General features: G+C 39.4%; 1 protein-coding gene across 3 annotated transcripts in view; it reads right to left on the bottom strand.

Annotated features, from left to right (window-relative positions):
• The window catches only part of COL14A1 (collagen type XIV alpha 1 chain), a 127,587-nt gene that overhangs the window by 75,996 nt on the left and 24,803 nt on the right, over positions 1-26,788 (bottom strand). For all 3 annotated transcript variants that reach the window (XM_082753149.1, XM_082753150.1, XM_082753148.1), the window contains 8 exons: positions 13,491-13,646; positions 12,652-12,771; positions 11,472-11,636; positions 10,915-11,076; positions 9,358-9,509; positions 8,179-8,308; positions 4,303-4,448; positions 2,876-3,005 (listed from right to left, as the gene is read on the bottom strand). In XM_082753149.1, the coding sequence (XP_082609275.1) occupies positions 2,876-3,005; positions 4,303-4,448; positions 8,179-8,308; positions 9,358-9,509; positions 10,915-11,076; positions 11,472-11,636; positions 12,652-12,771; positions 13,491-13,646 (1,161 nt within the window). The remainder of the gene's footprint in view (positions 1-2,875; positions 3,006-4,302; positions 4,449-8,178; positions 8,309-9,357; positions 9,510-10,914; positions 11,077-11,471; positions 11,637-12,651; positions 12,772-13,490; positions 13,647-26,788) is intronic.

The following is a 26,788-nucleotide window of genomic DNA, read 5'->3' as shown; positions in this document are numbered from 1 at the left end:
GATATTATAGAAGGAGCTAACTTACACAATAGTTATAATAAATTATAAATTAGTGTTTGTATTTGTAAATTAATGTAATTCAACTAGATCTGTACCTCATACTTGTTTTTGATTTGTTTTTTTCCATAAGTATTCTATCAAAAAGATTTCCTGACAGGAATACTTTGGCAAAACATTTTCTGAATATAAAAGTCCCTGACATAAGGGAAAGTTTGTCCAAAAGTATAACTATTTCAGAAGTTGAATTTTTTATTTTTACTGTTTTATCTCTGCTTAACCTTTCCCTTTTCTTACAGAAAGGAATTATTCTCTGTGTAAAGGCCACATTTGACTGAAGCTGCTTCCTAACAGCAACCCCAGTTAAAGACATATTTATATACTACACAATCCTTGACTGCCATGAGCTGGAGGAAAGTTAGGTCATGCAAAAGTTGCAGATTGCTTCCACTTTTCTATCACCCAAGAGGAAGCAATTTGTGCTATCTCTGTTACTCTGAGCAGTAGGTTCTGTGTTACCCCAACATCTGCTTATTTTCTCCAAGTTGTGAAACTTATCTCTCTCCATCTTGCCTTCATGCACACACTCCTCACCAATCCACATGGACAGAAAAATATCAACACTTCAGAAGTTGTTTCCCTCACACAAGAGCATATGGGAGGAAAAAAAAAAAAAAAAGAAAGAAAGAAAGAAAGAAAGAAAGAAGAAAAAAAAAGATAAAAACGATATATGGGTTCTTTATTCAGATCATATAGTGACTCAGAATCTGCAAGCAAATGCCTAACCAGATTAGGAACAGTCAAGTCAATTTGGCTATGAGGAAAGAGAAGATGAGAACAGATTGGAATTATACTAAATGGCTTTGCCACACTTTCTGGCATGCGATATATTCCTCTGAGTCAAGTAAAGGGAGTATCACGTGCTGGCTTTCCTTTCTACTTTCTGTCAGTCGTGGAATTCACTTCATTTCACCAACCTGGCCATACCACAAAATGCTTCAGTCTCAGCTCTTTCCTTTTGGAACATAATCTCCTGACAACATTGCTCATGACCAGACAGGCAGCCTTGCTGCCAAAGTTATATGATATTTACAGTGAGACTTGGGTAAATCCTGCCCCCTCCTCCTCCCTCCCCCCCAAATGCTAACTCAGAATGGGCTCATTGATCATGTCACGTCGTGGTACAAGACAGGTTTCACTAGAGTGATTAAGATGACTGTGTGTGTAGCATAATTTTTAATAAATACAGACTATCTGATGCTACATGTAATGCTACTGCAAATTAGGCAGATCCCTCTCCAGGCAGATGCATGGTACAGGAAGAAATACTAGGCAGCCTGTTCTTTAGTTGAAAGATAGAAATAATCACATTGAAAGAAAAATAAAAATAATTTAAAAAAATTAAATCTGAATCCAGACAGGGAAGACATTACTGAACACTGACTGTGTGTGACGGGTATGCTCACCAAGAGCTTTCTCTCCTCCCAGACTGCCCCAATGCCTGATCAATCAAAGCCTCTTAGAAGAGGCTTATTTGAATAGCTGGATACAGAAGGTTAGAATTAATCCTCTTTCTTATTACAGTGCTAAAGACTAGTCAGAGTGAGTTGGCTGCACTGTCACTTTAAAAATAGATGAAGGTTGCAGGGTTAGTTTTCTTTTTATTATTCTGGTCTGGTAATAGCAATGATGCTGGTCTGACTAACATATGTTACTAGCTTCTGCAATCAAACACTGAGGTCATGATTCCTCAGCTTGTGCCAATGTATCTGGAATTTGCATGTGATCTTCCATCCAATGTGTTAGCAAGGTTTAGAGCTGTGCAACCTCCAAGATCATATGACATGAAGTGAATTCAGGCTTGCACAGTCATAAACTACATAAACTACTAGGAAAAATGAAAAACAGATATTGACCAAAAGGAGGGGGAAAAAAAATTAAAAAAGGAATGAGAGACACACAATAGGAGAGAGAATGACACAGAGAGAAAAGTCAAAGACTTGATTCTCCAAGTGTTAAGAATCTTCCACACTTTTAAAGTCCACAAACATTCCCAAGTTGCATTAATTGCCTGTCTGTGCTTGTCTGTCTTGAACTGTTCAATAGCACTTGTAGAACTTCTCCTACCAGTACTCACTTTACAGGTCATTGCTCTGGCCCTTCTATTTCTTAGCACTCACATGCCTGAACTTTTCTCACCTATTAAATGTAAGCCACTTTCACACTGGCCCACTCAAGCCAGGAGCACAAAACAAGGGGAAGCATTCACTCCGCTGCTGGAAGCAGTAGAGGTATCACTGAATGCAGTGCCAGAAATATCCCTGCAGCACAATTGCTTATTTTCAATTCCTTTGTCTTCCAAATTGCTGAGGCTATTTAGAGAGCCGACATACAGTGCTGTGTACAGTTAGTAAAGGACAGAATTTAGCTGGCCAAACTCTTGCTGCTTATTAAAAACACATCATCTATCATGAATGCACAGGCGCTTTCCAACCCCTCGTTTACCAGATGTTAAGCAGTGGGGGTTGGACAGAAATCTTCCCTTGCTTCTTTTCCATCTGTCCTGACTCCTACTGAGCCAGAGGAACGAACTTCTCCATCTGAGCAGACTTTCCCCCACACACACCTGGTACGCTGGCTATAGGAGACTAAACAGCAGTCTCAGTTTAGTTCTACATTGTGACCTTCATTCACCTTCAGCACGTTCAAAAAACTACCACTAGTTCCACTGAAATCAATGGGAATACCCATAGTATTGCTACTGACAAGAGAAAAGAGTTCAAATCATATTTTAAAAGGAGATGTCTTTTCTAATATGTGCAAAGACTGTTGTGAAGTTCTGTTAATACTGAAGTGAATATAGGTACATGCTACCCACGTGTAGTTTCTTGTCCTGTAAGGGGATCACTAGCTTCTTCTCCAAACATGGCATAAACTGTGACTGTATATTCTGTATTTGGCAATAGCCCATCCAGTTCAAGTTCTGTGGAAGCCTCCCCAATTTTTATCTAGAAACACCAAGAATAAAAAAGACACATTATTTCTCAATTAGCTCATGATGGGGAAGAATACTAATTACACACTTGGAATTAAACTTGTGATCAAATACTTTGCTGAGCATTTTTCTGATATTGTGCTTGATCTTGTCCCAAGATTTGGGGATTTTGCACAATTATGAAAAGAACAAAATTGTCAAAAGGCCAAAAGCCAGCTCGCAGGTAAGAAAACTTTGAAGGTAACTAGTCACATTAGCAATGACATAAGAGACCTCTCTAGAAGGTGCATCTCCTGTGCCCTTTCCATTCCCAGCTACATCTTCTTTCATCTTCAGTCTTTTACAGGAGAAATTCATTTCTATGCACAGCAAGGCTCAGTTTTTCTGCTTGCTAATTCAGGCGTGTATCACTTTTCATTTCCACCTCTTCAATGAGAACCACAGCAACAGGAACTGACTTATTTACTGGAAAAAAAAGTCCTTCTTCAGGGTTCAGCTCAGATCTACAGATTCAGCTAGGTTTCAGGGAGAGACTTATTTAGCAGAGAACACAAGTCTATGCGAGCTTTTGGTAGCTTCCTACACTCTTTCGCACACAAGTATGCATGCCCTAGCATGCTTTTAAATGTTCTTGCTTGAACAGAGATGCTATACATAATCTGAATTATACATATAGAAACTTGAACTTAAAAACTTTTTAAATCCTGCCCCAAAAGTTTCACTGGAACCATGCTAGAAACTATTTTTAGTCTACTGCTTTTAGTATTTTACTTACAGTAGAAGACTGCAGTTTACCTAGTCCCATTTTTTTTTCTAAAGATATTTATTAAAAACACTTTTGATGGAAGGCATTATTTTTAAATTAAAAAAAAAAAAAAAAAAAGTAAAAGTTGAACAGAATTAGAACAGAATTAGAATATTTCCTAATTTGATTTACTTTCAAAGGTCCTGGGGAGTACAAAGGCTTAACTTAAAGTTCTTGTGATATCACACTTAGGAAGTAATTTAGATGTTTTGGGCTTTTTATGAGTGTTTGCTTTATATGATGACACAGTATCACCTCTTACCATTTCAAAAGAGTCACTTTAATTCAGCTGAAATTGTTGCATTTTTTGACAATGACATATAAAAATAATCAACTGGTACTTGCCCTCTGTTCTTAAAGTCTAACATGAAATACTTAAGACAGTCATGGAAAAAAAAAAAAGTATTTGTTGATAAAGTTGAATGTTAAAGGCCAACTACTATTTTATTCTTTAAATAATTATTTCTTTAATACTTGTTTTGCAAATGAAAGCTCAGTACATCACCTCCTTTTCATCTGCAGCCAATCCTTCTGTCAGAGGAGCGTACAGGATCATGTAACCTGTGGCACCCGCTACTCCATTCCACTTAGCTCTCATGCTGCTGTGCGACACATCGTACAACTGCAGATCTGATGCCATTGGCAAGGCAACTACAGTAGAAAAAAGAGAGAGGCACTTCAGTCGTCTCACATGAATAACCAGCTATTTTACAAGCCGTTTATTTTACTGCAGGAAACACAAAGGAAAATAGCTATCTCCAGGCATGGAAGTGCTGTTTGTGTGACACAACTATGAAGAGCTGGTTAATACACAAAAGACTGCAGAATTACAGAAACGAGGAAATTATGATCTAACCATGCCAGGTTATGCCAGGGCAAAGTTTGTCCCTACAAAGCATTGCAGCTCTTTGTCTTAATAGCTTTGAACTTTTCAGGTGGGAGGATTTCAGTTCTTTAAGCAGCAAATCGCTCTGTTCAATCCCACCCTCCCTTCTCCCTGATCTGCACAAAGATAACCACTTGCTATTGAAGAATGGGCAAGTTTGCTACATGGAACAAGTCCCCAGAGGTAGCTTTTTTACAGCAATAATTGCCAAGCCTGTGTGTGGGAAAGACAGCTTTGATGTAGGACATCATGGAGGAAACCCTGAATAAGTAGATTACACACAGCAAAATATTTTGACTACAAGCTGTTGTGTTTAGAACCTTGAGTGTCCAAACTGACTCCTGGGCCTGTGTCAGTGGGATTATGCAAATACAAGCAAGATCACCTATCGCAAATCACAGTGGATGCTAATGTGACTATATAAGCAAATGTGCCCTTCTTCATTGTGGTGGCAAATTTTAATCTGTCAGTATCTCACATAAAGGCAAGAATTTAAGCTACATTTTTCCATAGTTCTCCACTGGGATGGTAAAACAAACAAACAAACAAACAAAAACTTTTAAACTGCCCATATTTTATCATCTGGAGTGATTGATACTTGCACATGTCAGGCTGTCACTTCTAACACACAATCAGATCAGTACTCTGTGCTGTATGACCTTGGGGTGTGATCTGAGCAGATCTCACAAAGTCATCAGGGCTGGGCTCAGTCAGAACTTGACTAGGTGACTTCAAAGGAACACCAGGTGCAATAGGAAATGATCCCATTGGCGCAGTACGCGTCTCTCTTCTCTCTGCCTCAATAAATTAAACCATTCCCAGCACTGTGTCATGGGCTAAAACACAGCTGGAGATGACATTTTGGGAGACTAAGACAAAAATACAGGCTCAAATAATTTTATATGATCCTATTTTATTTTCGTATTGGAAAGATTAGCTTGACAGAGAATCAAAGAATTGCTGAGGATGGAAGGCACCTTGAGATCACCGAGTATTATTTTTGCTGTTCAGTTAGGATCAGCTACAGCAAGTTGATGAGGATCACGTCCAGTAGGGTTTTAGATATCTCTACAGATGCAGACTCCAGTCTCTTAGGACAACTCACTCCAGTGTTTGACCATGACAGTAAAAAAGTGCTTTCTTTTGTTTAGATTTTATTTTATTTTTAATTTGTGCCCATTTACTTTTGTCTTGTCAGTGGGCACTACTGAAAAGAGTCTGGCTTCCTCTTCTTCATTCCTTCCCATCAGGGATTTTAGCACATTTATAAGATCCACCGGAGCCTTCTATTCTCCAAGCTGAACAGCCATAGCTGTCTCTCCTCTTATGAAAGATGCTCCAATCACTAATTACCTTTGTGGTACTTCACTGGACTCCAGTAAATCCATGTCTCTCATGTACTGGGGAGTCCAGCAGTGGATGTAGCATTTCACAAGTGGCCTCACCAGTGCTGAGCTGAGGGGAAGGATCACCTGGCTGGCAATGCTTTGCCTACTGTAGCTTCAGAGGTGGCTGACCTTCTTTGCTGTGAGGGTGTGTTGCTGGTTCATGTTCACATTGTTGTTTACCAAGGTCCTCAGGTCCTTCACTGCTGAGCTGTTTTCCAGGCAGCTGGCCACTAGCATGTACCAGTGGCTGGGTTTATGCTTCCCCAGGGGCAGGACTTTGCACTTCCTTTCTTGAACTTTCTGAGGTCAAAATTGAATCTCCTTTCATAATTCCATGCTGACTACTACCTTCCTGTCCTTCATGCATTTGAACAGGGTTTCAAGAATTAGTTACTCCATTATTTTCTCAGGCATTGAGATGAGGATGACCAGCCTGTAGTTCCATGGATCCCCTTCACAAAGAAATAACATTCACTTTCTTCCAGTCTTCAGGAACCTCTCCCAGTCACCATGACCTTTCAAAGATAATCAAGAGAGTCTTCACAATGACGTAAACCAGCTCCCTTAGCACTTACAGGTGCAACCCATCAGGTCTTGTGTCTAGTTTGCTTAAGTGCTACCTAATCCTGGTCCTCCTCTGGTGAGGGTAGGTATTCTTTGCTCCAGACTTTCTCACTGATCTCAAGAGCCTGGGACTCATGAAGGCCATTTTTACTGATAAAGACTGCATCAGAGAAGGTATCAAATGCCTTTGCTTTTACCATGTCGTTTGTCACCAGGTTCCCTGTCCCCTTCAGGAGTTAGATGATGTTTTCCTCAGTGTTTCTTTTGTTGTTCATGCACCTGCAGAGTCCTTTGCTGTTGCTCTTCACATCCTTTGCCAGATTAAGATCCAAATTGGCCTTGGCTTTCCTAAACCTATCCTACAAGATCAGACAGCAACTCTGTACTTTTCCTGGGTCACCTGCCCCTGCTTCTACCACTTCCTTTTTATGTCAGAGTTCAGTTAGGAGTTCCTTGCTTACCCATGCAGGTATCCTGCCACCTTTGTTTGATTTCCTACTTGTCAGGATGGACTGTTCTTGAGCTTGGAGGAGGTGATCCTTGAGTATCAAGCAGCTTTTCTAGACCCCTCTTCTCACCAGGGCCATAATATTTGGATTCTTCTCAGCAGATCTCTGAAGAAGTTGAACACTGCTCCTGAAATCCAGAGCAGTGACCCTGCTTTTTGCTCTCCCAACTCTTCTTAGAATCCTGAACTCCACCATTTCACAGTCACTGCAGCCAAGGCTGCCTGTGACTTTAATATCCCTGATCAGTTCTTCCTAGTTTGCAAATATCAGCTTCAACAGAACACCTTCTGTTGGCTCCTCAATCGTCTGAGTCAGAAGGTCAATGCACTCTACAAATCTTTTAGATTGCTTGAGCCCTGCTGTTTTTCTGCCAACAGACGTCAGCTATTGATATATTTCATATTGACTTTCTGGCTCCTAATTTTAACATCAGCCTTATTCTTTATTTCCCTTCCTAATATGTGTAATGTTTACTACAGAAAATAACTGTATTTTGTATACAAATATATAATTTCTATTCCTATGATCTATAACAGCACTTAGTTTGAGGTACTAACATGGTTTTCCTTACAGAACCCCAAACTGCAAATGCATTCATTCTAAAAATATCCCACGTCATCATCTGACAGGTAGAAAATCAACTGAATCATTGAAAAAGCAACTTACAGAAGTTACTTTGAAATACTTGGCACTGGTGGGAATCACATGCAGGTAATTTCTGGTCCCACCTAATACTCTACTTATTAGATCATCTTCAACCACAAACCTTATTCATAAAGCTTGGCTCTCCAGCCAAAACTGAGGAGTGTTCTAATTTAGCATTCAATACAACTGACTTCAAAGTTCAGCCCAGAGATAAATAAAACTTATCTCGGCATTTAAAAATCTGCAGAGCATTTGGGCTTAGGAATTTGGTCCAGAATTAATTCAAACAGGAATAATTTAAGACAAATGCATTAAAAGAAGCTGATGTTTAAACAGTGTGATTAAATGCAGAAAATAAATTTCCTAAGAAACATGGTTAGGATACTCACGTGTAGTTTCAGTTCCACGAAGGCCCTCGCTAGCAGCATTTGAGTATATAGCAAATACAGCTATCTGGTATTCAGTTAAAGACATCAGGTTTTTCAGAACTGTTGTCGACACAGTTCCATCCACCACAACCTGTTTAGAAGAAAGTTCAGCTAAATATGCATATGGCAAACTAACAATATTGATATCTAATCATTAAATCTCTCTTTCAAGTGGTTTTTAAACTAGAATCTAAGAATCAGTGTGCTAGATTTCAATTCTAGCACATTTGGATTTGCTTCTGCTACCTTTATGTAACAGTAAGGCAACTGGAAAAAAAAAAAAAAAAAAAAAAAAAAAAAAAAAGCAAGTATGTACATAATTCAAACGTTTAGCTGATATATAAGTAGCTATTCAGAATACAGGAACCATTCAAATAAAGTGCTTGCAATGCAGTTTAACTCTGTGTATTGGTCACTTTTTAATATTATTACTACACCCTCATAAGTATTCCTTTGGGACTATATATGTAAACACTGTACTACAAATTGACATTACTGCATATCCATGCTAAATGCAATGTTTCTAGTGCAAAAAGAAATAAAATATATCTTTAATAAAATCCTTTTGCTCTTTTGCATTTCCATTCACTTTCCATTCACCAGCCAAAGCCAAAAGCTTGTTCTACTGCATTTTTTGCACATCTCCAAAATGCCTGTAAGTCCTATGCAAATAAATACCTTGTCATTTTAAGTGATCAGTTGTAGACATCCCAAAATATACATCCATATTTTCTTCCTTTTATGTATCTCTCTTCTTAGAACCAAAAATTTGTTTTACCATCAGTTCCTACCTCTTCTGTTCTTGTAAACATAATGGCACAGGGGAAGTTGATAGATTTGTTTCAAGTAACCATATGTGTAAGCAAAAATGCAGGCACTTAACTGAAGGTACAACTCACACCATTCCCCAAAAGTACTCCCATGTTTATAGCACATTTACTTTAAATTGCACGACAGATAAGCAGCCTGGCCACTACCTAACATTCCACTGCATCTTATGTGTCCATATCTCTTTTTTACAGTGTGCTTCATGTTCACACAGGCTATTTTGTGGTAGATTTAAGTAAGACCAGGGATTTTCTGTCTGGTTAGTTCTTCCTGCTGTATTATAAACTTCTGGGAAGCTTGTACTCGTATTACCTCTTCTGGTTGCCCTCCTCGAGTGGGATAGTACACAACTCTGTATTTTTCCACTTTGCCTGGTGCATGGGTCCAGCTAACACGGAATCCTCTAGCTGTTACCTCAGATGTGACCAAATCCGTAGGAGCCCCAAGCGAAGCAACAATTGTTCCTAGGTTAGAAACAACATAGTTTATTTTTTTTTTTATTCCTCTCTGCAAAATATATATTTTTTTGTTTTCTTGTATTTGTTGAAGCTCCAAAGATCTCTCCTCATCAGCAAATCTAATGCCAATCAGAAAATCTACTGCCCGTTCATATCATTAATTCTCAGTGGAAACAAAGAACTAACAATATGAATGAATACTGCACATAGAGTTTTCACTGGGACTAAGCCTCCCTGGTCTTGCATAAACCTTATATCAAAGAGACAAAAATACAAAACTAAACCTTCCTTCCCTTCCTCCCATCACTCTTTCAAGCCCATTCTCTTCCTTTTTTTTTTTTTTTTTTTAAGGTTGTCTTCTTGCCAGTCATGAAAAACATGCAAGTTTTAATCTCTTGTGTTCCTTTGCACCTTTGCAAGTTGGAAACTGATATGCTGCCTGTCAGCAGATTGAAGAGATGTACTAAATAGCCATCTTCTCTGGCAATCATTCCCTTCCACAAAGATGCCTCATCTCTGTATGTTTTTTCCATCCTTTCCCTCTCAATTTCCCCATTTAGTTTTTATTCTCCCCGCAAGACACTGTTAATATTTTGTATTTATTCCAGTTTTCAGGTAAATTAAAGAATGAAAAATGCAGTGAAACCTGACTAATACACATTTTTCACTGCACAGGTAGGAATATGTGTGAAAGACAACTTTCCTTACTGGTATATATTACAAGCATATTGAAAAGTCACTCAGCATTTCTGTGATATTACAGAATCACAAACGAAGCAATATCAACAAACTTCAGTGAAGCCATTCAGAAAGAATTTCCTCTGGTATGACTCTTTCTCTGACAAATTGCAGTATTTTATCATAGATATTTCTTTAGTTCAGAAAAACAAAAGATTATTGTAGTCAGAGAAGTTCTTTTTTATATAAGAACAGTGTTCTCCACCACCAACTTTTCTTATGCTCTGAAATATATTTTAGAAATGTGTTAAAGAATAAAGAGGAAAAAATATATATCATCAGGAAGGGACAAAGCAATCTTAAAAGTTGAAAATTTTGAAAACTTATGAGACAATAAAAACAGTGAGTTAGGAGATGGAAAGCATAGCACAGACATAACAATTCCGTGTGCAGCTGTTAAAGTAATTCATCCCCAAATCTGTGTGTTATGATTTTTTTCCCCTTACCCACTACTTGGAAATAGATATAGCAGAATGAATATGTGTAAATATATATATGTGTGTATATATATATTTGTATTACAAAAAATCATAATATTTACCACTATCAAAGACAAAGAGCAAAAGTTCAAAGCTATAAATGCCAGAAGCCAGCTTGGTACTGCAGGTATTCAGAATAGGATTTTGAGCTATAAATTCATACTAAATTATGTTAGCTTTCCTTTCTTATTCACCTTTGATTTCCTTTTCCTGTTCCTCTACTCGTGAGCACACTGTTCTAGTAAGACCTTCAACAATAGTGTGCATGAAGTTGAAGTCAGCAACGTTGTAGACATGTGTGCTGTCAGGTTCAGAGGCAATCTCTTTGAGTTCATTTATGTCTGCATTCTTCACACCTTTCATTAGAAAAAATAAAATAAAATATTTGCAACAATAACAACAACAGAAAAGCTCGCATGCACAGGCACTCATAAAAAGTGATTTTTTTTTTCCAATTTCTTTAATGACCAACTATAAATACAGCTCTGTCATTAAGATATTACTTCAAGAAGTAAATTTCTGCCAGTGTACACTATTTTTTCAGCTGTCTCTTGATAATGTAGCATGCATGTATCATGCTAAATTCATGTTATAGTTTCATGTATTGGTAAACATATTAAAGGTTTAAAATAATGATTATACTTACGGCATGCAGATAAAAAAAAAAAATAACAATTAATGCACCGGGTAACAGATACAAATATACCAGAGTTTAATGGGACACTGTATGTGGATATGGCAGAATACCCACCAATAGCGAACAGCTCAATGCCAGCATCTCGTAGGTTTTTAGCAGGAGGGATAACATCATCCTGGGACTTCCCATCGGTGATCAATATGCCAATTTTAGATACACCAGGCCTCGCACCTGCTTCAGGCTTAAAGCTGTTTTCCAAAATGTAAGTTAATGCAAGACCTAAAAATGGAAACATTTTAAAAGGGAAAAACATCCATTATTTTTTTGGATATCACAGTGTTTATATTTCCACTCAATTTAAAAACCCTGAGAAACCTTTTAATAAAGAATGATTATGGAAAGAGAGCTTATTTAATAAAGAATATATTCCAACAAGCAAACTAAACAGCCGTGGTGACATTTCATTTTTAGCAGCCTTTTGATCAATCAATGTATTTTAAATGGGCAATGGAAGCCTAAATTGACCTTCCAATGAATTTGTCATTTTTCCTTTTTGCATTCCTCCAATCATACGAGAGTCTCTCTGTCCTTTGTCCCACTGCAATCACTTCTACCAAAATAAGGGCTGTTGAAGAAGAGAAGGATAATCTTTCAGATCCTTTCTCCCCTTTTCTTCCCTAACAAATAAAAAAGGCAAAAATTTACTTAAGGGCATGCTTGGGTATTTGAATATGTCATTCTCCTGGCAAGACAGCCAGTGTTACTAATAACTACTTTGATGATAGTGGAGTTGCACTGAGGCTGTATTTTTCTCAGGGTAACGGGTATCCTCCATTTATCTATCACTGAGTATCTTCTTGGGTTTTAATGCTCTAACTACCAAAAGGTCAATGGAAATCTAAAAGCCCCAGGTGATCATTTGAACAGTTACTATTGCCAGTTGTCAGATATTAGAACAGCATTCTTTCCTTCCCCAGAATAAAGCTTTGTGCAAGAACAATACGAATGGATTTTGCATGTTTTCCTAACAGGTTAAAGATTTTACTTCAAGCACAGAGTCCACGTACACTTTGCTTTATGATTAGACTGTCCTGACTAGAAAGATTCCCAGTGAAGCCGATGAGACAAACACTTCAGAAAGACTTCACAGACATCAGACAAAGCCATTAGCAAGCTGCAAAATAAACATGCCTTTTAGCCTTCACAAGAAGATACAAAACTTCTTAGTTTGTGCAGCAAGATGTGTTTTTTAACAGAAGGCTAAAATTTAAACATATACTGTGCTATACTGTACCTGTTAACGTATTCCCTCCTTTATATGGTAGATTGCGGACCGCATCCAACACCGCATCTTTTGTGCCGTAGGCATTCAAATGCCATTCAATGCGAGGATCACCACTGTACTGAGCAAGACCTAATATACCAGAAAATAAAGTACTCCATTAGACAACAAAGAATTTTTTTTCTGAGTGTCTGTACTTTACATACTTGGTTACTAACAGCTTCCTACTGTAACAGGAAAACTGTCCTGCTTGATGCCAAAAAACCTGCATTACGTTGTTCTTAGTGGCAGCTCCTCCATTTATTTTCAAAGCCTTCCTTTCAAGTGCTAAACTAAGTAAATGAGAAGGATCACGCAACGTTTTCAGAGGTTAGTAAGATTCCAGAAAAAAAATGTTTTTTTGAAAAAGAACATTTTTATTTAATATGTTTTAGAACAGACTAAAATGTAAGTAGCAGAACAGAAATGTAACATTTGAGCCAGTTAAAACCACCAGAAGTCATCCACTGGCACGTTCTTCCTTTCAAAATTAAACTGTAAGGATTTGATCTAATGCTGATTGAAGTCAGTATGGCTTTTTCCACTTTTTTTTTTTTTTCCACTGACATCACATTAGAGTTTGCTTAAGCAGAGTACTACAGTAAACTGTGAAGAATACCTTCATTAAAGTTGGAAATATTCTAGCAGTATTACTCCTATTGATACAAGTGGGAGTTCTAGTTGTTTGCTATTAGTGAGAAAAATTAGGACGAATCTTGCACAAACAAGCAGCATTAAGCTGTTAATGATCTTGAAACCATAACATTTTTTACATTGCTGCAGAAGTACTAAGAAAAACCATGATACCTTACCTACTCTTGTTTTCTCAGATCCCACATTGAAAGCAGAAACCAGATTTTCCAGGAACAGTCGAACAAGTCTGAAATTGAATCGGCCGATACTCCAGGAACCATCTACTAGAATCACAATATCTGCAATAGCTGGAGTTTTGCATGTAAACAGGCTTCCTGTAAATCATTAAAATGAAAACATAATCTTTAATTCAACAATAAAATTGCAACTAAATAAATTTAAAACTTCTTCCTCCCAGTAAGCTTAATACCTAAAGCTTTCTTCCAAGGGCAAAGTGAAAAATAAACAAAATCCCTGAATATATTTGTCCCAAATCTGGTAATAGAACACTTTGGTCATTATCTACTTTGATTTTATTTTTTTTCTAGGTTATTCAAAATTACTTTTGGGAGACCCACAAAAAAAAATCTAAAAATATGATTCTTCAGAAAGAATAAGTTAACCATCATATAATGCAACCAAACCAGTAGTTCATTTTCACTATCAAGATGACTAATTCTATATATGGTATAAAATTCATGACCTTTAGGTGTAGACAACACAAAGAGTAAAACTGAAAGTCGATTAAGTATGCTGTATTAAACCTAAGTAGGATGCACTCAATAGAGCAAAGGTAAAATATAGAGATTCAAATTCACAATCTCTATGTTAACTAGCACCATATAAAGACTGAGTCAAGTGCCTCTCTTCTAAATGTATGAAAAAGAAGCAAACAAAAATAAACGAACAATAAGAAATTAACAGAAAAGATCTGATGAGAATCACCGGAGATGCTTCAGGGTTTAGCTTACTAATGAAGAAATCAGAGGAAATGGGTGCAGAGTTCAGACACAAATTGCAATATAAGCCAACAAGAAGGCTTTCAGGGAAACAAATTCCTAATACATTGAGAAGTCTAAGAAAATGTTCCATGTTCAGTTAGGGAAAATGACTGGAAGGCAGGGAAGTGGAAGGTATACCATGGAAGAGTGTAAGGAAAGGTTTCCATAACCTCAAATAGAATAGCCACCACCCAGAGGAGTGACTGTAACAGTAAGGTAGTGTATGGAGGGAAAATGAATGATGTTATGCAGGTACACCAAGCAAGAACCTGTGTTTGAACTCTAAAAATAGCAAACCACCTGCAAGACTGACTACAGAATAAGGATGGAAGCAGAAAAGTCAAAACAAAGCATGTTAGTGGAAAAGGTCTCATGCATGACAAACCATTTAGGCAGGAAAAACATGTCCCTGAACACAGAAAAAGAAACCAAGGCTGATTAGTGAGGTAAGCTGCATCTCAACTTCCATCATCAGTCTCTTCAGGGTCCACTACATAAATTAGCTGACTAAGGCTATTAACATCAAGGGTGATATACTGACAGCAATGACCAACAGAGTAAAGAATTCTTAGAAACAAACTGATCTTGAGCACAGATGCTCAACAAATAGATTTGTTGAGAATTATCAATAAGGTGTCCAGTTGTTTGCTCCTTTTGAGGGAATAAACCACATGGTTAGCAACTCAAAACTTTAACATCAAATTATAGTGACAATCTTATAATTAAAAATGAAATGATAATCTCACAGACAAAAACAATCTGATGTGCAGAAGGACTTAAAAATTATTAGATTCTTACTGTAGTGTAAATCCACTGACCAGGAAACCCAATCCATAAATTTACAGTTAATATCTTACACGTGCTAAAAATGTCTTGAAAAGAGGCAGGAACATTTCCTACGTGCAGTTAGCAGTGTAGAATGAGTTCTAAACACATGACAAAAATTCCACTTACAGAGATGCCAAAACAAATATTTTATTTTAGTTTTTACAGTACAAGACAACGCTATTTGAATTGGCAACACATTGTAAAATGTAAACACTGGGGAACATTTAGTAAGCATCACAAAAATCTTAAATTGGAGGATAAATCCAAAGGAGGTCCAAATCTTTCTATCATTGAACTTAATAGGAAAAAATCCATTGATTTCAACAGGAATGAGATCTGCCTTTTTGGGATTTAATAGGAACTTACTGGTCATGGCAAAATCCATGTTTTAATTATCTTTGCCAAATAAACTTCCTGCTAATCAGCCCTCATCACTTGCAGCATTTGTCTTCATTAAGCATAAAGTTCAATCATGCCATTCTCACACTGGCCACGACTAGCTTCTTAAGCTTCAAAATAGCTATTGGCAAAGTTAAGCGCTGCTCAACACCAGCAAGGATGACAGAACTGGACCCCTGATTCACATCCAAGCAGCTGCGCTGTAGCACAGATGTACCTTTTCAGTATGATCCTGGTAGTTTAATCATATAGCCCAATGAGGAAAACAGGATTTGCATGGCTGTATTTCCCTTCAAAACTAATAAAGTCTTAGGCTTACTACGAAACCCGGTTAGTACCCTAGGTCATACTCTTTTCATACCAACAGGTTTTGCCTATAGGGCTTCTTTAATGCTGTAGGTATATCTTTGTGAATAAACGTTTTTATTGGTTTTAGTAAACCCATTCAGTGCAGCAAAGGCCGAAGAATAAAGAAAACAGTAACAGCATTCCTTTCAATACTTTATTTCCATGTCATCAGATCAGTGCAAATAGCATCATTCAATTATTTTGGTTAAAATAGCATGTGTGGTTTAATCCAAGACTGTACTGCAATGCCACAGAATGTGAGAATATGATTCTTTCTTCGTAGATAGCAGATACTTGTTGAATCTTTTCTGCATAAAACTTTTAGGTTTTGTTACTTCTGTACACCCACTATTTGCTTATGTTTTCTCCTTGTTGTACTTAATAGAATTGTAGAAAGGTCCCTAAAATGGAATAAACAACAGTGAGATATTAAATAGAATAACATGCTGTATAGAAATCTTTAAAACCTGCTAGGAACACAAACACCATATATCATCCTGGTTTATAAAGTTATTCTAAAAGGCACAGTGTGTAGCAGCTAATTTACACACCCCACTGAGAAGAGCCGGTTTCCATTAACAGCTCCAGCAAAAGTCTTTTTCAATAATCTCTTCAGACCACCATACAGAGTCACGGATTCCTATGGTGCTGGAGGATAATTATGAACTTTTCAAATATCTAAACAAAACTTTAATGGTTAGTTTTCTCAAAGACATTTCTTGGATGAGGATGACAACATATAATTTCATATGAAAATGCTTCCAGAACTTTAGCCCACTACAAACTTCAACACTGTGAGCAGGTTGTGCATATTTTCCTTTCACTCATTTATTAAGAAAATAGTGGCGAGAGAGAAGGCACCGCTTTCCTCTGATGTACAGAATACTCACCAGCTCCAAGAGTAGGGCAGCAGGGAGGTAACCTGTTGCCTGATTTTGTAAAATGTTTCCTATGATTCAGCATCATTCTACTTCTAATTCAAGTGCTGCATTCCACAACAAACAGTAACAGAGGCTGTGATTTTTGGATTACAGAAAATGACAGAAACACAAACATTGTAAAGTCAAGCAAGCTCCATATTTTACAGCAGCAACTGTCTTCACTGCATCTGCCTGCCATGGGTGGAGGAGTTTCTTGGGGAGAAAATAATAAATTCATGATCCTTCCATAACAAATTTACAGTCTTCCTAGTGTCACTTGGCAAAAGGAATTTGCCATTCTGTCAGGCAGTTCACTGAGGAGGAAGGAGCTCGGTCTGCTCATTTCCTCATGAATGAAGGGAAGACATTTAATGTACTTAGAATTTCTCCTCTGAAGACACCAATTATGAGGCTCACAGCAAAGTATTAGGAGAAGGTATTCACACAAAACCTGCTTCAGTAATGCCAACAGCCTTACCTTCATCAGAAAACATGGATCTTGCTGCCTTTATTTCAAGGAAATCTTTCAAAGAATAATTAGCAGTGAAGGAATTTTGCATCTACCAAATGAAGTTTCCTGCCTTTGATCTCTCCAGGCTCCAGACGTTAGAGATGATTCACTTGCCTGCATCTCCAACGTGCAAGTGCTTATTGAACTACCAAGACTCATGTCAGAATTTGGCTGCCAGCGAGGCCAATGATGGCAATGCTGAGAAAATGATCCAGCTTGATCCTCCTGAGATAGAGGGAGAGTTACTGGAGCATGCAAAATGTGACCCCTGAGACAACCCGTTGAAGGAAATGGAGAACAGAGTCAGGGCTGGGAGGGGCTCTGGCAGCAGTGAGGATGCAGGGAACAAAGCAGGGTCTGCAAGCTTCTGAAAACACTGGCACTACCTCTCTGAGGCTCCGTTTTCAACCTAATGTTATTCCCTTCTTCACACATGCACTCAGTGAGTGAGATAGCAATGTCAAAAAAAGAAGCCTAAATAAAAAATAATACAAGCCTTACTAAGAAACAGATAGAAAAAGTATGATTTTTAGACTGGAGTAGTGGCTCTTTGACTCTTAATACTACTAATCCTTGAAAGTTCTTTGAAAGGCAAAGGAAGAAGCAGCAAATACAGGCACTGCTACACAGGAGGACTCCATGCCTTAGAAGAACCTGTTCAGTTTGCATCCAGCTATGATACATTTTGCAGAAATACATTTGATATTTTTCCTCCCTTTGGTCCGAAACTCCGTTCGCATTTTCAAGAGCCAAAACACACACTTCGGCTAGGACAAGTGAAGACTATAATTCTTACTGAGTCTGCAATAAGTCGTTTCCTTTCTCGCTCCCTGTCACAGTGGAAAAGGCAAATAATGTTAAGGAAGATGGTTCAAGTGGAGGTCAGTAATAATACAAAATGAATGGGAGACTCCTTCACGGAGTAACAAAGCACAAAAGGCAAGACACTTGACAAAAGTGAATGGAAAATAGCTCAGTAGTGTCCGACAGCACCACAGCTGAGCAGCAGCACCACTGAGGACAAGGGCAATATAATTCCACAGCAGCAAAATGTTACTTCTATTTTTAAAAAGGGTTAAAAAATAGAGGGACGTGGAGCAGTGTTCAGCTCCAAAATGCAGCAACTCACCAGTTCACGCTTCTGACACTGATATTATTGCACTGTGCTGGTGATATCATCATTGCACTTAGACCTCAGTTTAACACATCCCATATGTCAGGCTAAGGACCAGACAAATGCATACAGCACAAATGCTTCTCTTTGAACTGGATCCAAACATAGCTTGAATCTGAAGAGCTCAAATGCTGGAACATCATTAGGTTGAAAGAGCAGCCCAATGAGGTCAGAAGCTCATCCCTGCTCCCTTAAAACTAAAATAAAAATCAACGCACAAAATAAAAAAAAAAAAGCAGCCAGCCCTTTCCCATGCACCTTGCTCTGTTCCAGAAAATGACTCTTGCCCAATTGGCAGCCCTACAAATTTCTTATTTTGGAGAGCTTGAATCTTAAGGTCTGTTGTGTCTAATCATGTTTGGAATATTTTCTTTTCATTTGACTCTTAATGCTGCAGTTCAATACCTGATTAACAGCAATTTGCTTCTTTCAAGAAGTATGCAGCCATAAATACATGTCATTATTTCAAGTATACCTTTTGAAAATAAAGTGACAAAACTAATTAGCAGTAGCTGATAAAAAAATAAAAATAAAAATTAATTTGTCTACATTAAATAGCAAAAAATCTCAACTGTGAGAAAAGGAAGCATAAAGCCCTTTTCTATGCACCTTTCCATGCCCACTGCATGACAGCTGGACGTCTGCAGCAGCAAGCCCTATCTTACAGAAATTACCAGAGCTTTCTCCCTACACAGCATTGTAGAACTTTCTTCCTATACCCCAATGTTTTAATTTACTTGAGAGGCAGAATAAATGTGGAGAGAGGCAGATAACTATGAAACAAAGTGCCACTTCTGACTGATAGCACTGACGTACCTATGTTTCCAGCAGCTTGCCAACCAAACTCTATTTGTGTGTCTTGATAGAAAAATGAGTTAAGAAATCACCCTGTCTTTTAACTGAGAGTGCAATACATTTGTATTTCTCTTCCAATAGGCAACATGACAACAGAGAACAAAACACAGTGCTGAAATCTTTCCTGAAACTGAAGGTAAACGTGGCAAGACATTATGACCATAAAGCCATAATGATTTACAATGGAGATGTTCCACAGGCCCTCCTATGAAGCACATGAAGCTAAAGACACTCGTCTGCAGATTACAGTGATAATTCCCCACTTCTCTTTGCTCTCAGTCCTGCATCTGTGAGCATTAATGTTTTAAATGAAACAGCTGTCTCAAAGTCTAAATGACTTTTCAAGGCAGAGAATTACATATTTTTATTACTGTGGTCATACTTATCCACTACTCCTGTGTCACAAATACTCCATCATTTGAGTTATTTTTCCCTTTGGTTTAGTGAAGGGTGAAATCCTTGAGACCATTTTCTCTGGCTATATCTGGAAGGCAGTGAATCAGGGGACTGCGGACAAAACCGGTGCTCAGAAATCCTGAAGGTTAATTAAGCTGTAAGTCCAAATCCCTCTAAACCATGATAAAGAGCTGGTCTGTATCTGAGCATGTAACTAAGATACAGCTTTAACGTATCAGGTAAAATGACAGAAAAGAGCCTGCCTGAGAGAACAAACTGCAGCTCTACGAAGGTCATTAACCCAGAACTCACTTTACAGCCCAGCTCTGTAAAGCCAGGTGCACAGTGTGTTGTGGCCAGCTTGTTCCAGGAGAAAAAAAAAAAGGGATGGTGAAGTAGAGTTACAGTACAGAAGACTTTCAAATTCAAGTCCCTGTATTACCCTCAAGCATTTCTTGAAATGGTATTAACATAACCCATGTCTATGTTTGTATAAATAAATATGTGGGATCTTCAGAAGCGTCACTGCCCTGTCAAATGTAACAATTCCTCCTTTGCCTATTTTACAAAGTTGTCTGAGTGAACACCCTATGCACAGAAACCACAGGCACCCAGAACCACAGTGTGGGGAGGTGGGAAGGGATCTCCTGTGAGGTCAGGTTTGGTGTCTCCAAAGATGGAGACCCCACAATCCCTCTTGAGCAACCAGAGTTTGACCACCATCACAGTATAAATGTGCTTTCTTAGATTTTAATTTAGAGTTATTTCAGTTTCTGTGCACTGTTTCTTGTCTTTCCAATGAGTATTTTTACACAATGAGTATTTTTACACATTTTTACATCCCCCTGAACTGCCTTCTCTCCAGCCTGAAAAGTCCCAGCTCTCAGCCTCTTCTCACCAGAAACATGCTCCAAGCACTTTTTAATTGTTTCAATTAAAAAATGAACTTTGGTTCTCTTTGCAGGATTCCCACCCATAAATCCATGCCTTTCTTGTCCATCTCAGCACTGGACCCAACAGTCTTACCCAGGGCAGGATTTTGTAGTGCCTTTTACTGAGCTGCATGAGGTTCCTGCTGGCTTATTTCTATGGCCTGAGGGCACTCAGGACGGAGCCCAACCATGCTGGTAGATCAAGTACTCCTCCCATTTTTCATCATCTACAAACTTGTGGAGGTACCCTGGGGTACATCACTAGTGACTGGCCTCCACCTGGCCATCATGCAGGCAGAGATCACAACTTGCAGGGCTTGGCAGCTCAGGCAGTTTTCCATCTACCACACACCTCCCTCACACCTCATCAGTTTGTCTGTGAAGATGGTATGGAAGGCAGACCTTGCTGAAGTCAAAGTAAACAGCATCCACTCCTCCCCTTCATTCACCAAATTAGTCACGTCATTGAAGAAGGCTATCAGCTTGGTGAGGCATGATTTCACCTTCATAAATCCATGCTGATTACTCTTAATCACCTTCTTGTCCTTTATACTTTGGAAATGGTGCCCAGGAGAATTTGCATCATCACTTTTCCATGAATCAGGGTGATGCTGCCTGGCCAGTAGTTCCCTTGCCCTTCTGGAGGACAGGAGTGACATTTACTCTCTTCCAGGTGTCAGAAACCTTCCCCCAGTTGCCACAACCCTTCAGAGATAATTGAAAGTGGACTTGCAATGAGATTGGCCAGCTCCTTTACTCCTGGGGGCATCTCATCATATCCCATGAACTTCTGTCTGTCAGTGTTGTTTAAATGTTCCCAAACTTGATTCTCCTCCACCAAAGATAAGTCGTTCTCACTCCAGACTCTAATGATTACATTGCATATGGTATTTTTTGAAAACATTGTCCAGAAACAACCTAAACCATCAAAATCTGTAAGACTGAATTTAAAATTTATGCTAAAAAAAAAAAAAAAAAAAGAGACAATTATTTTAATTCATTCAGTCAAATCAGTGGTTGATACCCAAAGTATGCAACTGCTATGGGAGCTATCAAAACCAGAGTGTCTGAACCATCACAAGGTACAGATTATGCTTAGACATATGGGTTTGTTTTCAGTTTGGCCATTAGCTTGTTAGTCATAATCAAAATGAAACTGCTGACCCTAACCTAAAACCATGTACTTAAGTACACACACACACACTTACATCACCCTGGTGCCTGAAGAGCAGGCTGAGGGCAACCATATAAAATGCATATTATTTATTAAAATAGTTCAGGGGAGCTCAATAGAGGATCTTTTCCAATGTTTCCAAGCAATAATTGTTCAATATTCAATAAATAATTGGTCAGTTGTTCTTGCTCATTTTTTTTTCTCAATAAATAATAATCATTGCATCACAGAGATATAATTACAAGCTATTAGGTCAGCTTTAGGGTTTCCCTCCCCCCATCTGTTTTCCATTCCCAGATTAATAAAACAGTAACAGTTGCAAGGCTGGCAAAGGACCTGTGATTTAGCTGAGACAAAACATGAGCTTCTGAGTGTCATTCTCCTTTTTTTTTAAGATATCGCCAAGCATAACTGCCCCACCAAAGTCATAAAAATATCTCAACCAACCTCTAACAGATACATCATTATTGCTTCCAAGTGATGTGTTATTACTACTTCTGAAGAGAACAAAGAAACACTAAACATTACGAAACTCAAGGCAGAAACATCTGCCACAGTTTGACACCACCTGCCTGCCCCCAAGGTATGGAGCTAAATTTCCATGCCGAGTGCGAAAGGTGTTGGGGGCAGGGAGAGAAGAGACGAGATACGGGTGATATTTCACAGGCCACAGCCAGACTTTCTGAAGGAGTTACCATCCCTGTGCTCACAACTTGCAGCTTTCCTCCCTTCATCATTCTTTTTAGATCAGTGCAAAAGACAAGCAAGTTTAACATGTATTTTCAGTGCTACATAAACAAACAAAAACCCTCCTGAGGCTAACATTTACACCTAAAACAGCTGTTTGCACCACTGTGTAGACCTGCTGACTTCTTGGATGCAAGGAAGCAGAATATGCTCAAGCACTGGTCCCTGGAGGACTCCAGGAGAGCAAGGTGAGAATACCATGGCTCAATTCACTGGGGAATAATGTGCCAAACACACACACAAAGCCCAGCTGGAATGAGGAAAAAGGACTCCCTCATTTTAGCAGGAAGACGAGTACAATCAGCACAGATAACCAGACAGGCGAGATGGGTGAGAACATCTCCTCGTAAGGGGGTGTCGAGAGGCAGGAGACCTATTCTCCATTAACACCAGTGTCAGGACCCGCGGGAACGGGGTTAAGCTGAGGCAGGGGAAATTTAGGCTGGACATCAGGAGGGGGTTCTTCACAGAGAGGGTGGTTGCACGCTGGAACAGGCTCCCCAGGGAAGTGGTCACTGCACCGAGCCTGTCTGAATTTAAGAAGAGATTGGACTGTGCACTTAGGCACATGGTCTGAACTTTTGGGTAGACCTGTGCGGTGTCAAGAGTTGGACTTGATGATCCTTAAGGGTCCCTTCCAACTCAGGATATTCTATGATTCTATGATTCTATGATCTTTGAGGGGGAAAACAAGGACTAATAAATTCTGTTTCAGCTCCTAACCAGCACCTTTAAAACCAAGGGGCACGGCTCTGCTGTAACACCAAGGCTCACTGAGCACAGGGCACCAGGCAAAGGGTGCTGACACACAGACAGGCCAGAATCAGAGTCCTGCATCACCGGATCGAGAAGGAACACGGAGACCCTCTGATTACACAGTGAGGGTGGCAGTGACCCTGAACTCATCTCTCCTGCTTCACGTTGATCACCAGCGTTGGTATCAGATGAATGAGACAGGCTGTGAAACAAGACTCCCCTCTCAAAGTGGTAAGGAACAGCCTTGAAAGGGAACTTGTACAGCAAACAGCTCAAAAGAAAAAGACTTGGCACCTCCTCGTTGTATTCAAGACAAGGCCATTTCAAGGATCACAGTCCCTGAAAACAGATACCGAAATGTTATCCTTAATCTCCTGTCTTGTTGTCCAGAGCACAGAGCGATGCAGCTTGTTCGTTAGGGTACTCAATGCAACTGGAACGTAAATCCACGATACAGGAATCTGTTGGTGAATGTCTCAGTCCCTTAGGATTGCAGCTTTCTTACAAGTCTTCATCTTGCACTTCAGCACTTGTTAAAGAAGCAGAAGGTGCTGATGCAGTCTGCTACTGCCTCTCCAAACCTTTATTTTTATTTTTTTTGGCTCTCCCTTCCAAGATTGCCACACAACATTAAAAAAAAACATCCAGAGTTTCAACACGTTACTATGTAGCTTCAGTTTCAAAGACCAGGTAGTGTCTTTTATCAAAGACAATCATCACTCATGATATACAGAGATATTTACCTAGTATATAGAGTCATGAGCAAGCCTACAGACTTCAAATTGTGGCATTATGAGAATTCATGCTGCCACAGGATGAACTGTTAAGGAGTGTCTCAGCTTAGTAGTAACACAAGTATTTCAGTAATGAAACATGTCAACACAGCCCCGAACCTGGCTGAAGGTAGCAGTCTCTTGCTGCCAGCACAATCCAACCGTGCCAGCACACTCTGTGGATTGGAGGGATGCTCAACAGCTAATGACCTGAAGAGATGAAAAGCAGCCTGAGAAGAGAAGGAAAGCCAAAGCTTCAATTATCAGTCACTCAAGCATGGGAATTGCAGTCTCCCGCTTCAGGTAAGAATTGATTGCACAAAGAAGCCAATGCCCTGAGGAAAGCTACCAAAGAAACAAAGAGCCCAGATGGGAGGGTGTTCGGTTGGTAATGATTCAGACTTACCTAGAAATATGTGATTTCCTGTGCTGAGATATGAGGATGCACGTCTTGTAATTCAAGGGTTATGAACCTGAACACCCTGATACTACGAACTAGATCATTTTACGACGAAAACAAAACTTACTTTAGGTCCAAGATAGGATGTGTCTCTTTTTCTACTCCGACAGAATGGAAAGAGAATTATAAGGTGTGTTGTTTTTTTGTTTATGACCGTGTATATGAACTTAATGCACTGACAGAAGAAGAGCAGCAGAGCTAAGACGAGGAGCCAGGAGGTAAGTGGGATCCCTGCGTATGAATGGAGGCTGACCTTACCTGCTAACACCAAGCATTTACTTTACTGAACAATGCAAGAGTTTGCCTGACATACACAAATTAATGAATATATCCAGCAATCTCTGTATTAATACACAATTTCAAAGCAGGCTAAGGTAAATAAATGAAATAATTCACAATTTTACAGATGTCGTGTAAATAGACAAAGCAGTTACAAAATATGAGAGACCCTGTTAAATCAACCCTCCCCCCCCACACACACACACACATATTTCTCTTTCTCTCTGATCCTCTCTTTCCTTATCTCACTTCAATCAGGGATTCCTTCTGCCATGGTCAAAGCGCATTTCTCAGAGCGAACCCTTTCCCAGTTCCAGCCTTTACAGCTACTTTTGGGTCTTCACTTTCCATCTTTCTTTCCCTCAAGAACATAATTCTCTTATGCAGATGATTGCAACACATTTACAAGTAAACTAATGGCTATTTACCACTCATAGAAATAAATGCTGCAAGGTGTCATCTCTCAAACTCATCTGCATATTTTTCCTCCTTGACACAACGAACAACAAAAACTGCCCTCTTCCATAACCTTGCTTCTCAAGTGGCCAGCAGAAGCCTACACTATAAGAAATATAATTCATGCAGACATCTAAGATGCAGAAATAGCAGAGTTCACCTAGCTTGATTGAACCCAGTTCCAGCCCCCTGCCATGGGCAGGGACACCTCCCACCAGCCCAGGTTTCCCAAAGCCCCATCCAGCCTGGCCTTGAACACCCCCAGGGATGGGGCATCCACAGCTTCTCTGGGCAACCTGGTCCAATGCCTCACCGCTCTCAGAGTAAAGAATTTCTTCCTAATATCTAATCTAAACCTATGTTCTTTCATTTAAAGCCATTTCCCCTTGTCCTATCCCTACACTCCCTGACAAAGAGTTCCTCCCCAGCTTTTCTGTAGGCCCCCTTTAGGTACTGGAAGGCCTCTGTAAGGTCTCCGTGGAGCCTTCTCTTCTCCAGGCTGAAAAATCCCAACTCCCTCAGCCTGTCTTCATAGGAGAGGTGCTCCAGCTCCTCAATCATCCTTGTGGCCCTCCTCTGGACTCAATCCAACATTCCCATGTCCTTCTTGTGCTGGGGGCTCCAGAGCTGAACACAGCACTCCAGGTGGGGTCTCAAGAGAGCAGAGCAAAGGAGGAGAATCCCCTCCTTTGCCCTGCTGGCAATGTTGCTTTTGATGCATCCCAGGATACAGTTGGATTTCTGAGCTGCAAGTGCACATTGCTGGCTCATGTTGAGCTTCTCAACAACCAACACCCCCAGGTCCTTCTCCTCAGGGCTGCTCTCAATGTCCATCTCAGTACTGATATTTCCTATCAGGTTTTCCAGTAGTGGGAGGCAGGAAGCAAGAGTCTGCTGAAGGATTGTGGCCAGGTCTATAAAAGCATTGCTATTGAAAAAGGAAATCCAAGTTGCAAGTAGTCAAAGGATAAAAAGGCTTAGCTATGTCCTCCAGAGATATTCATAGGACGAACTCTTGGAATAAACACTGATCATCCAAAGCACAGTGAGCTAAACTTTCCAGAAGGTAAAAGGGAGTTTATTCAAGAGTTTCCCTGCAAGAGTCCTTCTGGATGTCCTCCAGTGACTCAGAAGGAGTTCCAAGTGTACAAAGCTCTTCATGGTGGCTCATAGGTTTACAGACTATCATGGAAACTGAAAGGATGCCTCTCATCAAATTCCACCTGGCTTGGATGGGATATCCTAAATTCAAAGGTCAAAGAAAGCAGCGTTATATTCTGGTAAGTCTTCAACTCCTGTTTTTAACCAGGTATTTGCATCATCAAGTTGAGGAAGAAGCCATCTCTTGCATAGTAGAAGTAGAACACAATCACTGTCTAAAGCAGCCACCATGCTTTGCCCACCTAGCAAGGATGGGGACTGCAGATAGAGCTGCTGGGCAGGTTCTAAGCGGAGTCTGGAGCAGAGA

Source organism: Aythya marila, assembly GCF_965140915.1.
Source record: "Aythya marila genome assembly, chromosome: 2".
Taxonomy (NCBI): Eukaryota; Metazoa; Chordata; class Aves; order Anseriformes; family Anatidae; genus Aythya; species Aythya marila.
The sequence above is the reverse complement of the archived record's forward strand: the minus strand, read 5'-3'. Positions and strand labels throughout refer to the sequence as shown.